The following is a 13,835-nucleotide window of genomic DNA, read 5'->3' on the forward strand; positions in this document are numbered from 1 at the left end:
TGGTGCCATTACACAAACCCTTGGAATGATGTATGTTTCTTAACAACATCACATGAGTTCAAACTTTCAACATCAGTTCATGATTAGGTGTACCTGAACAATTCAAATTATTCAAAAATTCAGCTGAATGTATCTCAGAAGAACCATTCGATGTGGAATCTGAATTTGAAATGCTATCAGAGCTCAAATATACTCGACCCTGAGATTGATCCATCAAAATCATGAACTGGTTAACCTCATCGTCAACATCAAGCGTGGGAGCAAGTATGGCACGATCATGCAAACAATTTCTAAACTCTTCAGGACCCATATAAGAAGGATATATATTCTCAACAAAGGTTTTAAGAGGATCTCCAGCATTAGACAGTATAATGTCAGAGGGAAGATCAATTACGACTTCACCATCATTCAGACCACCAACAACTCCATCACCTATAGAAGCAACCCAAGAAGAAAATTCCTTCAACTTAGAAGCTTCAACAGAAGATTTGAAACTATCCAAGCCCCTTGGCCTAGCGGTAAAGGTTGCTGGATACCGCGTCTATTCTGGAGGTCTCGAGTTCGAACCCTGGGTGGCGTAATTTGTCTTTCCTCCTTGTTATAGGAGTTGATTTGTAATTTCCTCATTCATATATATGATATAAATATATGAAGTTAATTTTTTAAAAAAAAGAAAAAAAAAAACAGAAGATTTGAAACTCAACAGTCTCATGTTTCTAGGCAACCTCAATACTGTACAATTACTCCAAAGATATGAAGAGTTAATGGTGATATTCACAACATTCTGTCGACTCCCTTTAGTAACAATATGTAAAATTTGTCTAGAGTCACTTCCTTTATCACCCGTGCTATGCACGGGACATACGAATTTTAAATAATAAAAATTAAAATATAAAAAAAGAGATAAAGAGTATATAATATGTTTATATATATGTTAATTAAAATAAGTATTCTTAAAATTATAAATAATTAAAAACACTATAAACAATATGAAAAAAGAAAATGTAATTCTCTCAACCTACTCTAAATGAAACATTTTATATTCAGCAAAATGATTTTATACAGTTTTAAATTATGATATGAGTGGAATAAAATAAAATAAAACAAATGACAAAGAGGAGATGTGCGACTATAAGGATTAAAGAGTATGGATTAATTATAATAAGATATACACATAAAGGATGCGACTAAATATCATATACTTTGAATAAATAAATTGGTCAACAATTTTACATGCCACATTGAGAATATCAAAATCTTGTCACCAAAATAAATTATTTTAAATAACGTATTTCATTGAATCATAATATACTTAGTAAAGTATTTATAACGCAATTAAATAATATGGCATTTCATCTAACGTATTTCTTCTGTATATATGATATTTATTTTTAATTATTATCCTACACGACACCATATTATCATTTGTTCATCTCAATATATTTATTTTTTAAATTATAAATTAATAGTATTAAACTTATATTGTCATAACTTTCATATATCACATATTAAATTAATATCAAACTTACGTTGTCATAACTTTTATATATCACAAGCATTTATCATATACTCCCTCCGTCCCTTAAAGATAGGGACTTTTTAAATGGTAAGTAGATTAAAATAAAAAATAAAAAAATAAAATATAATGATGTTTATAATTAAGAATATGAGTTAATTAAAATAAGTATCATAACATTATAAATAATTGAAAACATTATAAATAATACTAACAAAAAGAGAAATGTATTTCTCTCTACCTACTCTAAATGAAACATTTCATATTCGGCAAACAATTTTATACAGTTTTAATATAATTTTTCAAACTTTTTAAATATTTTTTCCCCATATTGCAACAATTACGATCATGAGAGAAATCAAAACCAAATCAATTATAGTTATGTATACCACCTTTAGTAGCTATCCTCGTGCGATGTACGGCCCAAACATTTTTCAAAAACGAATAATAAGAAGATAGAATTGAGAACTAAATATAACATCATGACATCACCCCCTTCAAAAAGGAAAGATAAATTGAAAAAATATATTTCTCATTTACCTTCTAAAATAAGATAACTATACATTTTAAAAAATAATAAACACTGAAAGAAGAAGGTAAATTTAAAATGACAAATAAAATGCAATGATGAAATAGAATGTGATTCATGCATACATTCAATTTATTTATTTAGTAGTATGATAAAATGAAGAAGAAAATAACTTTTATATAATAAATATAATAAGATAGTTCAAGGTATATAGTTAAATAATTAATGGATTTTCGAATTTGTAACAATGCAAATGAGGGGCGGCCAAACTACTTTTAATTCTAAATGAATGAATAGGCTCAAAGCTTAAAAGTCAACAGCTTACTCCTTTTCAATAAGGATATTTTCTCAGTAAAAAATAAAAGTCTATTATACTATCTTTGTTTCCTAATAAGTGTTTTATTTTGACCTGATATAGGTTTTGAATAATGTAAAAGAAAATGGGTTATAAAAATTAGTGGTGTATAAATTCTAATTTTTTAATATTAGTTTTATACTATAATGCGAACGAAATGAATTAGTTGAATATATGTCAATCACTAAAAGTAGTAAAAACAAAGTGAAAGAAATTAATTAGGAACAGACTAAAAATGTAAAACTGAGACATAAAATGGGTACGGGGAAGTAGTAGTTTATTTAGTTAACAATGAAGTAGATTAAAATAAAAACAGATTAAAATATTCCATAGCAAAATATATTAAAATAAAGAATATAGAATGAAAAATAAAAAATAAAAAACAAACTAATTATAAAGAGTATTCAAAACATTATAAACAACAATAAAAAAAAATTGTATATAAAAAGAATTTTATTAATCGTCGTGGAATAGAACACAACCAAAGGAAAATGCTATAAAATTAAATAAGTTAAATATTAAAATAAAAAAGAAAAAGTGCAAAAATACTTCATCTTAAATCAAATTCGACAAATCCAAATTAGAGAACTACGCTACTCAACAACGTCTCCATTTATAAGTAGGGGATCAACATATCCACCCACATCAACAACACAAATTAAAACTATTTTTTCACATCTGCAAAGAGTGAGAAAGTCTTCTTCGCCCAATCAGTAGAGAGAGAGAGAGATGGGGGCAGTGACAACGGCGTTGATAGCCATAGCGGCGGTGGCGCTGGGATGGTGTACGATCGAGATCGCGTGCAAGCCCTGTCTCGAGAAAGGTCGTGAAGCCATAGATCGCAACCTCAACCCCGATTATGATCCAGACGACGATATCGACACCGCCGCCGCCGTTCACGCCCCTCTCAATCCCGATTACTCTGAAGCCGCCGCCGCTCCCTCCACCGTCGTCAAGGCTGTCTGATTCTGCCAGAAATCGAGCTATCTCGTCCTCGAGGAATACTATTGTGCGTTAATTGCATATTTAATTTTATTTTTTTCTTAATTTGTTTGTTCCTTTTGCTTTGCAATCTAAGATTGGAAATTATCAATGTTTCTCTCTTCTTTTTTTCAAAAAACAAACTACACAAAATAAAACTTAATATTAATAAAATAGAAGTAAATTATAAATGATTAGATTGATTATATTTAAATTATAAAAACAAATCAAATATAGGGAATAATTAAGAAATTTACAAAGCAATTATAGACAAAATTACAACACCAAAGAATTTGATTTTTCAGATATAACAATAATGGGTTGCAAATAAAATGAAAATGTGGCCCATTCTATACACATATTAATACAGGCCTGCCAAATTTCTTTGCTCCATTAAAACGATCCAAAACAAATAAATGCACTAATAGAAATTGATAGTATAACAATCTAACGAAATCTGAATAACTTATAACCTAGACTATTTATCTAAAATAAATCTGATAATTAAATTACATTAGAAATAATTACACATAATAGACAATATAAATACCAAATTCTTTCACTTGGTGCGCCGCCCACCGACAAAACCCTAATCTCTCTGCCTTCACCAAATGTTCGAAACGACGACGCGACGACTCCTCCCCACTCTCAGTCGCCGATGATGCAATCTGGGACACGGTGCGTAAGGCGGCGACACGGTGGAAGAGTCGGCGAGGCAAACCGTTTTGATTTGGTCAAACCCTAGCTCTCGATCTGCTCCATTCCATACCGAAACAATAACGACTAGCGACGACTCCACCCACTCCAAAACGGCGACAACACTACCACCTGGATAACATAACCTCAATTCCAAACCACGACTACAACAGACACACCTATTCGATTTCTACAAACCCTACCCAAAATATGTAAAAATTACATCGCCCCCCGGAACCGTGACTCCGCTGTCTCCTGCTGCGAAGGTTGATTCCCCCCTTCAGCTTTTAAAATTTCGAATCGGCTAATTAAAAACATTCATCGAACCCACCGCCTAGCTCCTCCTTAGGGTATCCACTATGGGGAGCCCGCGGCTATAGCCGCAGGTTGGGGCGGAGGGCGGGCGGGCTATAGTGGAGAAGTTGTCCGCCCGCGGGGCGGACACCGAAATGGGGGCGGACGGGCTTCATCCGACTCCGGGGCGAGGACGCGGCGAAATGGGGGCGGACGGGCTATAGCCGATTTTAATTTTTTTTTTTACATTTCAATTCACCTATAAATACACCCCACTCCATTCATTATTTTCACACCATTCCAACTCTACATCTATAAAAATTTCTCTCACTACAATTTGGGGTCGAAAATGAACAATTTGTGGAGAGACAGCTGGAATGCTCTGATTCAACAGGTGCAACACTAGGTGGGCGTACCACGGAGCAATGAATATTTGATCCAACGCTTCGCTGATATGCGCAGGACCACATCATATAACACACTGCAGGCCGATTTGATTGAAGAAGTGTGGGCACGTAGGGGAGGTGGTGGCGCAGTGTAGGCACGTAGGGGAGGTGGTGGCGCAGTGTAAACATGTTAGTGATTTGATCTAGATTAAATGTAGTGTGTAATTTTAATTTTAATTTTAATTTTAATTTTAATTTTAATTTTAATTTTAATTTTAATTTTAATTTTAATTTTAATTTTAATTTTAATTTTAATTTTAATTTTAATTTTAATTTTAATTTTAATTTTAATTTTAATTTTACTTTTAATTTTAATTTTACTTTTAATTTTAATTCTAATTATACTTCGTATAGTCGTGTTCTTCTAATTACGTATAGCCCGATAAATTTGTTCATAATTACTTGAAACATTATAAAATGAAAGTTGATTATAAAATTTGGGGGCTATTGGAGGTGTCCACTACAGTGGCGGACACAAAATTTTGGGAGGTTTTTTCTATTTTTATTCTAAAATAGAACTTAGGTTCCTCGTTTGTTCTAGCGTTTTTTTTTTGTTCCGGATTTGGGAGAGACGCATGACCCTCATGCGTCTCTTTTTAATGAGACGCATGACGATTATGCGTCTTTTATAGAGACGCATGAGGGTCATGCGTCTCTATTTTTTTTCGTTTTTTTTAACGACGCATGAGGGTCATGCGTCTTAGGTATAGACGCATCTCCCTCATGCGTCTATTGTTTTTTTAAAATATAATAGACGACGCATGAGCGTCATGCGTCTTAAAAAGAGACGCATGAGCCTCATGCGTCTCTAACTTGCTTAAATCAGTACCCACGGCAGAATAGGCAGAATACGCGAGAGAAAGAGAGGAAGACAAAACGTGCGATTTCCTTGGCGATTTCTTGGCGATTCCCTTCATATTTCGGTAAGTTTCCTTCAATCTTTCAACATTGCTCCCGTATTTGTTGTTTATTTGCATATTATTAGGGTTTTTGATAAATCTATTGTATACTTACTATATTAGGGTTTAATGAAAAAAATTGTCTTTAATTGTTGTTGGTTTGTATATATATTTTTGCAGAAATCATGCAAGTATACGTGAGTTTATATTGGAGTGGTAGAATATATCAACTTTCTCAAGTGGGTATTTGTTATGATCCTCCTCGTGCGAGAGCTTCCATCGTATTGGATTCATGTGTCTCATTATCTGAATTAGTTGCAATGATATGTGTTAAGATAAGAATAGATATTTGGTCACGATAATGCTCAACCGAGTGTCTAGGAGCATTTCCTATCTGCGTTGTTCCTTTCCACCTGTACATAAAATTGATGTAAGCAAATAACCCAATATAAATTAATAAATAAATATTTAGATATATACCTGGCGCCACATGGTGTATATGGCTTGTGCACAACTGGTCCAATGAACGCATGCCTCAATGTGGGCATTCTTTCCCACGCCCATAGCTGCAGAAGCATCATAGGCCCGCCCAACTCTTTTCTCTTATCCATGGAAGCCTCGCACAGATAATGATAAAGGTAGGCCAATGCCGCACTTCCCCAACTAATATTCTTCACCTCTTCTGGATCCCCAAGCCCATTCAACCACATAAATGGCACCTTACACCCCGTGGTGTCCGGTAGAATGAGACCTCCTAATAAAATTAAGGCATGGATATGTGCCCTTTGGATGTATACGTACATAGGTAGGTCATCACCCAGAGGCATCCTTGTCTGGTTGATCAGTGTGGTCATCAGCAAACCGCCTTGCTTTGTCTCTGTGGAAGTATCTGGTATCCATCCCAACAGATCGCGGCACTTGCTGGTCCAGTCTGGAAAGTTGTCATGATAGTCACGCCCTGTGAAAACGCGACCATCCGCCCTCAAGCCCCAAATGGCTTGCACATCTTCCAAGGTGATCGTCGCCTCACCGATCGGTAGATGGAAAGTGTGCGTCTCCGGTCTCCAACGCTCAATCAACGCCGTGATCAGCTCGTTGTCCACCTTCATGGGCTTCCCACAATCGATCACGCCTTTGAAACCAAAGACGTCAAGCCAATATCTAACATTCTCGTGAATTTCGACGTCCCAAGTCTTGCTTTCTGTCCTTCGGACTTTAAATACTTGGGTTGTGCCCTCTTTCATGAGTTTATGTGAAATGTGATGTTTCTGCAAATCTAAGTACATATTCACGAAACAACAATTACAAACTAACATTTACAACACAAATTACATATCCATTCAAATTCATCTTCAAAATAACAACATATCATAAACCAATTCAACACCATTCATGCTTTATAAGGCCAAATTTACATATAGCTACTAAATTAGAAGGTTAAATTAAAATATGCAATTCAACCTATACTTTATTCTTCAATAACAACCAAAATCATAACACCAAGCATCTCTAATATATGAATAACTATACAATAGAATGAATTTAGCCACTAAAATCCATTACAATTAACTAAACACCAAAAAATCGGACAAAATTGAGCAATTTGTTATAAACCCTAATTTACAAAAATTAGGGGAAATCTAAACAAACTATGCAAATTAACAACAAATAAGGAAGGAATGTTGAAGGATTGAATGAAACTTACCGGAAAACGAGAGGAAATCGCCGGATTCGCCAAGAAATCGCCAAGGAATCGCCGGAAGTCGCCTATCAGAATTCTCTCTCGCGTGTATTCTGCCTGTCTGCCTCTCGCGGAACTGATTTAATTCGAAATAGAGACGCATGAGGCTCATGCGTCTCTTTTTAAGACGCATGACGCTCATGCGTCGTCTATTATATTTTAAAAAAACAATAGACGCATGAGGGAGATGCGTCTATACCTAAGACGCATGACCCTCATGCGTCGTTAAAAAAACGAAAAAAATAGAGACGCATGACCCTCATGCGTCTCTATAAAAGACGCATAATCGTCATGCGTCTCATTAAAAAGATACGCATGAGGGTCATGCGTCTCTCCCAAATCCGGAACAAAAAAAAAACTCTAGAACAAACGAGGAAGCTAAGTTCTATTTTAGAACAAAAATAGAAAAAACCCAAATTTTGGGGCTATGGACAACAAAACTGAGGCTATGGACAAAAACTGGGGCGGGACTATTGGGCGTGTCCGCCTTATAGTGGACACTCTTACACCGTCTGCCTCCTTCACCATCTCCAACAGCAAGAAGATACAGTTAAAAACTCTTTGCCGCCACTGGCCAGCAAGAATCGGGTAATGGATGCTCCATCTATGTGTCAATCTATATCTTGGCCCGTCAATCCCACACGGATTTTTTGCGTTCAGATTTCGTTGATGGGTAGTGATTTCTGCAGATTGGTGAATGAATTTATTTGATAGTGTTTTTTTCATTTAAGTTCAGCCCTAGAGATGCAAGCTATATTTTTGAACTCTTTGGTTCGATTGTTTTCTTTTGCTTTGATTAGTTTGCGTTTATAAATTTGCTCCAAATATTTTTGCATGTTGCATGTTGCCTTATCATTCCAAGGTGAAGGCTTTGGCTGTAAAATTAACTCAGAAAGATAGATAACTTATTCAAGATAAATTTGGAGTGAAAAAGCTTGTAAAATTTCTCATAGGCTTATCTGGTTCTCTACTTTTATTATTCTAAATGCTTATACATCATACTAATTTGCTTATATTCAACTGGCTTTTGAAGATGCTAAAAATTGGTCAACAAAGAAAAATCTTTTGGTTGTGCTGAATTGGAGAGGGCAATAAATTGAAAAGGAGGAACAAAGCATTCATGTTAAGGATATAATAAAATAAGTCAAATACCTTGTCAAGTTTAATCTGTAAAAATCATTGCACAGTGTATATATATTTAAGGTTTTAGTTTGATGGTGATTATCAAATGCCAGGAAAAAACAGGTACAACTAATGTTTTGAAGAAAACAACTACAGATGATGAGGACAATAGTAAGACCGTTGCAAGGCATATTCTTTACCTAAATTTCAAATTTTTAACAGTTGAGATGCATAACTCTTAATTAGTAAAGATTTCTAACTAATCATTGTTTCAGGAGGAATATGTGAATCCAGAAAATGAAAGAAGATAATGTATAAAGAATAGTAGTAAATTTAAGAAACCACTGGGACCACTTCATTATGGGAAAACTTCAAATTTTACACTTTTGAAAATTACATTAACCAAGATGACCTTTCAGTTTATACTGTGATGACTTTTCAATAAAAGTTCATAAGAGGACTTATACTGAGTTTAGGTATTTTAGCTGGGCTTATAACTATTATAAAACCTGTTCTCCCAAGGGTCTCGAAGATGCTAACTAACTGCACATCAATAAAAAAAGGTTAGAAATTAGGTGATATATTAAGTGTCAACAATGGAATCCATATTCAATATTTGCTTCTTCAAAGGTGTGAGTTTGTGTTTTACATGATTGTATTTAATTGTGTGATTTAGCTTTGGTTGGTTGCTAAATGTACTTTAATTATGATTTACAGTGACTACTGTCGACAATGGAGAAGAACTCTGCAGTATATGGTCATAGATGGGGAGTAAAGCTCTCTTGGATTTGAGGTAAACATTTTCTCTATGGTTCTTCCTTTGTTGTGTCTAATCGTTATGAAGTTTATGCATTTTAAAACAGGAGTTCTTGAAGAAAATCTGAGACAGAAACTTAATCTAATTACTTTGTGCAGCGACTAATCTCAAAAATAGCGGTGGCAGATAATGAAAGCAAAGTTAAGACAAATATTCATGAGGTAATCAATAATCTAATTAAACTGAACTCAATACTATTTAAAAATCATTGGAACTACAATAATAACCAACAGCACATGACGAACTTTCTCTATCAAGATATAACATAATATCCATGGTTTTTGCAGGAAATGATCTCCAACAATAACAAAAAGCATCAAAGACAGAAACCAATATTAAATCTTAATATTGGATGAGGTAAATAATATTACAGATTAAATGGTACAAACTTTTTTCTGAAATGCACAAAGAGTAGTAAATGAAAAAAATGTAATTTACAGGAGATGATCTAAGAGAACAGACATCATGAAGGGGCCATGACAGGAAGAAAAATAAGATAGCAGTGGATGCTATGGCAGGTTTTTTTTTTTTTTTTTTTTTTAAAAAAAAATTAACTTCATATATTTATATCATATATATGAAGGAGGAAATTACAAATCAACTCCTATAACAAGGAGGAAAGACAAATTACGCCACCTAGGGTTCGAACTCGAGACCTCCAGAATGGACGCGGTATCCAGCACCCTTTACCGCTAGGCCAAGGGGCTTGGATGGATGCTATGGCAGGTTAAAGGTATGAACTTTATCAGAAATAGGAACATTAAAAAATGAATTCTATATAAACATGTTAGTATAAACATATGAGATACAGATGATCCTCCTGCAAATATCATTTAAAGAAGGTAAATGACTTTACATTAGAGCTAATGAACATATAAATATAGTAAAAGACAGAAAAACAACGAAATGCAAGAAGAACAGTGAATGAAGAAGAATGGAGGGAAGAATGTACAAAGAAACCGAAGTAATCTTTTTAGCTGATAATGTTAGAGTGATTTAGGTTGAGTGAGCTTGATAAGAGATACAAATCATCTTCCTGCAAATATCATTCAAAGGCTAATGAACATTTAAAAATAGATCATCCTCCTGCAAATATCATTTAATGGTGGTAAATGACTTTATATAGGACTATAGGAGCTAATGAACATTTAAAAATAGTAAAAGACAGAAAAACAAAGAAATGCATGAAGAACTGTAAATGAAGAAGAATGGAGGGAAGAATGTTCAAAGAAATCGAAGTAATCTTTTTGGCTGATAATGTTTGAGTGATTTAGGTGGAGAGAGCTTGTTGAGTGATTCAGGTAGAGAGAGCTTGATAAGTGATTATCAAGTGTTATAAGGCCATCCACAACGCTGTTCCTATACCGTTCCTATACCGTTCCTTAAACCACTATTTGAGTGCCCCACTGTACTTTTTTACTCCATTCCTTAACTAAGGAACGGAACCTGCAACCCTCCGTTCCTTAACCGTTCCTTAACCGTTCCTTAAATTACTATTCATTCAATTTCATTTTTTTTTATTTCCAACCCAATTCAATTTAAATAAACACACTTTAAAAAACAAACACACTTTATTAAAAAACACACAACATTAAAAAAAATTACAACTTAAACGTAAAAAAATAAAAAGCACACAATTAAAATCCTAAAAAAATAAAAGTACACAATTATAATAATTTCATCCGCCAAAATTTGCCCAAATGTGCTCAATTAGATCATGTTGGAGTTGGGTGTGGGCACTAGAGTCGCGTGTCCTTGCACGAGTAGATAACCGTTCTTGTATAGACGGATGCGCTCCACTTCGAGGCGGACTACTTGCGGTTGAGCTTCCGGGGGATTCGTCGTCGAACCAATTTCCCGCCTCGGGTCCTTCGTCTTGGACAATCATGTTGTGCAAGATTATGCACGTATACATGATGTCGACCATGTTTTCCATGAACCACGTACGAGCCGGGGCTTTGATGATGTTGAAGCGCGCTTGGAGAACCCCGAACGCCCTCTCCACATCCTTGCGAGCAGCCTCCTGCTTCTGCGCAAAAAGAGTCTGCTTTGGGTTCGCAGACCCACTGCACGTCTTCACGAAGGTAGGCCACTTCGGGTAGATGCCATCGGCGAGATAGTACCCCATTTTATAAAGCCGGTTGTTGGCGACGAAGTTGATGGCCGACGCTTTACCATCCAAAACTTCGGTCAAGAGGTCGGACTGGTGGAGCACGTTTACGTCGTTGTTCGACCCGGGGACCCCGAAGTACGCGTGCCAGATCCAAAGGCGGTAGTCAGCAACGGCCTCAAGTATAACGGTTGGGTGGGTGCCTTTGTGGCCGCTCGTGTAGGACCCCTTCCACGCCACCGGGCAATTCTTCCATTGCCAGTGCATGCAATCGACGCTGCCGAGCATCCCGGGGAATCCGTGCACTGTTTCGTGAAGGTTGAGCAGGAACTGACAATCGGTCGTGCTTGGCCTTCGGAGAAATTCGCCCAGTGCTGTCTCCGATGTGGAGGTATTCGTCGAACATGTCGGCCGTTTGTCCAGTCGCAAGCTGACGGATTGCTGCAGTACATTTCTGCAGCGTCGTGTGGCTGGGACGGCCGACCGCGTCGAACCCTTCCTGGAAGAACTCTTCCCGGGCTGCCAAAGTATTCGCGATGCGGAGAAATAACGGTTTCCCCATGCGGAAACGGCGACGGAAGTACGTATCTCCCCAAACCGGGTTATCGCAGAAGTAGTCGCGTACTAACCTTGCGGCGGCTTCCTCCCGGTTACGATGGATGTACGTACGGGAGCGTCGTTGGGGCGGCGCGGCTTCTTCCGCCTCCTGTCGTCGATCTTCTTCAAGTGATTGTTCCAATATTTGACGCATTTGTTCATAAGGATCCATTAGTTTGATTAAATTTGGGAGAAGGAAAATATAGTTGATTTGAGATGAAAATTGGGGTGGAAATAGAGAGGAATAGATGCGTGTTTGTGATTGAAATGAGTATGAAATAGGAGTATTTATAGAGTAAATAAATAAAATAAAAAATAAAAAAAATAAAAAACGGATATAAAAAAAACGGTCTCATTACCGTTGCAATTTTTTTTTATTTATTAAATTCGAATTAAAAAAAAAATGAATTATTGCGTCACCGGACGAAGCCCCCTCGCGGGGCAGCGAGTGGGCTTCACGCGTCGAATGGGAGGCCGCCACGTCGCCTCGGCGCGTGGCGGAACGTTCCGTTCCGCGTTTCTCCGGAACGGAACGCGGCACGGCATAGGAATGGCGACAGCACGGAACGGCGACGGAACGCACCCCGCAACGCGTGCCGCCGCGGAACCGTTCCGCCGGAACGGCATAGGAACCGCAACGGCACAGCGTTGCGGGTGCTCTAACTGGGTATTTATAGGACACACATGGAGTGCATGCTGGTTAAAAAAAGTGTAGGTTCCCAAGAAAAGCACAATCATCAAAGAACCTGCCATATAATAAATATAAATATTGGATCAGTTAATAATATTCATATAAAGCTCATTTCTTCTATTATATTACTCCATACTAACTTACTCTTGTGTATAATAGTGACTCATTCAGTTGTGACACAAAACAAACCATAATACTCCCTCCGTCCCGGGCTACTCGCTCATTTCCTTTTCGGCTCGGAGATTAAGGAATGAGTGTATAGGAAAGTAACAAATGACGGCTGTAGGTGAAATTTTTTACTAAAAATGGAAAGAGTGCAAGTAACTTGGGACGCCCAAAAATGAAATAAGTGCGAGTAGTGCGGGACGGAGGGAGTATAAAGGAGCCGCCTCTCACTCTGCAGAATAAGGAGAGAGAGAAAGTCCTAGAGAACTGGAACGCCACAATCCACAGAGATAGCACAGATGACATGGCAGGCGTGGGTGCCTAAACTCTACTCTACTTCAACACAAAACAGTAAAGGTATCAAATTCTTTCTTTAGATATGAATCTAAATCAGCTTAGAGATGTAGTTGTTATATATCACCTTAACAGATGCATATAGATTATTATACATGATAAAATTAAATCACCAAATTCTGATTTTCTCAGACCATGCTTAAATGTATATTCACCTAGAGTTAAATTATTAGTATTTCGGAATTAAATTAAAGATCTTGAATATTATTATACTATTTTTCAGATTAGATATATTTCTATTTTGTATTTTAACGGTCATATACTAATAACTAAATTGTTTGCAGGGAAAATTTTGAATTTAATTGGGTTTTCCTTTTTGTTCCAAGAAAAAAGTGGGGGAATATTCATATAATTGTATTCAATAAGTCTGCACTTTTTGCATACAGAAATTTACTATTTCACATATTATTTCGAAATTATATTACTCCAAACGATATATTTTTATGATTCCTAACATTTCTTTTGTATTTATTATCAGGGACAACATCTCATTGGAAAGTGATAAATGGATCACTGACAACT

At 36.2% G+C, this 13,835-nt stretch overlaps 2 protein-coding genes across 2 annotated transcripts; both read right to left on the reverse strand.

Moving 5' to 3' along the window:
• Positions 1-58: 58 nt before the first annotated feature.
• On the reverse strand, positions 59-2,081 carry LOC121779176. Its single transcript, XM_042176504.1, has 2 exons — positions 2,057-2,081; positions 59-432 (listed from the first exon to the last, which is right to left on the reverse strand). The coding sequence occupies exons 1-2, from the start codon at positions 2,079-2,081 to the stop codon at positions 59-61; spliced, it is 399 nt and encodes a 132-aa protein (XP_042032438.1).
• A 4,012-nt stretch (positions 2,082-6,093) lies between these two features.
• On the reverse strand, positions 6,094-7,569 carry LOC121779177 (serine/threonine-protein phosphatase 7 long form homolog). The gene is made up of 3 exons (XM_042176505.1): positions 7,422-7,569; positions 6,229-6,992; positions 6,094-6,129 (listed from the first exon to the last, which is right to left on the reverse strand). The coding sequence occupies exons 1-3, from the start codon at positions 7,567-7,569 to the stop codon at positions 6,094-6,096; spliced, it is 948 nt and encodes a 315-aa protein (XP_042032439.1).
• Between the last annotated feature and the right edge of the window lie 6,266 nt (positions 7,570-13,835).

This window comes from Salvia splendens, chromosome 19 (assembly GCF_004379255.2).
Source record: "Salvia splendens isolate huo1 chromosome 19, SspV2, whole genome shotgun sequence".
Taxonomy (NCBI): Eukaryota; Viridiplantae; Streptophyta; class Magnoliopsida; order Lamiales; family Lamiaceae; genus Salvia; species Salvia splendens.

Coding starts and splice junctions, on each gene's coding strand:
- LOC121779177 (XM_042176505.1), bottom strand. CDS start 7,569: ATGAGCCTCATGCGTCTCTATTTCGAATTAAATCAGTTCCGCGAGAGG. Junction 6,993..7,421: donor CGATTTCCTCTCGTTTTCCG/GTAAGTTTCATT, acceptor ATATGTACTTAG/ATTTGCAGAAACATCACATT. Junction 6,130..6,228: donor ATGCGTTCATTGGACCAGTT/GTGCACAAGCCA, acceptor TTTTATGTACAG/GTGGAAAGGAACAACGCAGA.
- LOC121779176 (XM_042176504.1), bottom strand. CDS start 2,081: ATGTATAGTTATCTTATTTTAGAAG. Junction 433..2,056: donor TAGTTATCTTATTTTAGAAG/GTAAATGAGAAA, acceptor TTGCTTCTATAG/GTGATGGAGTTGTTGGTGGT.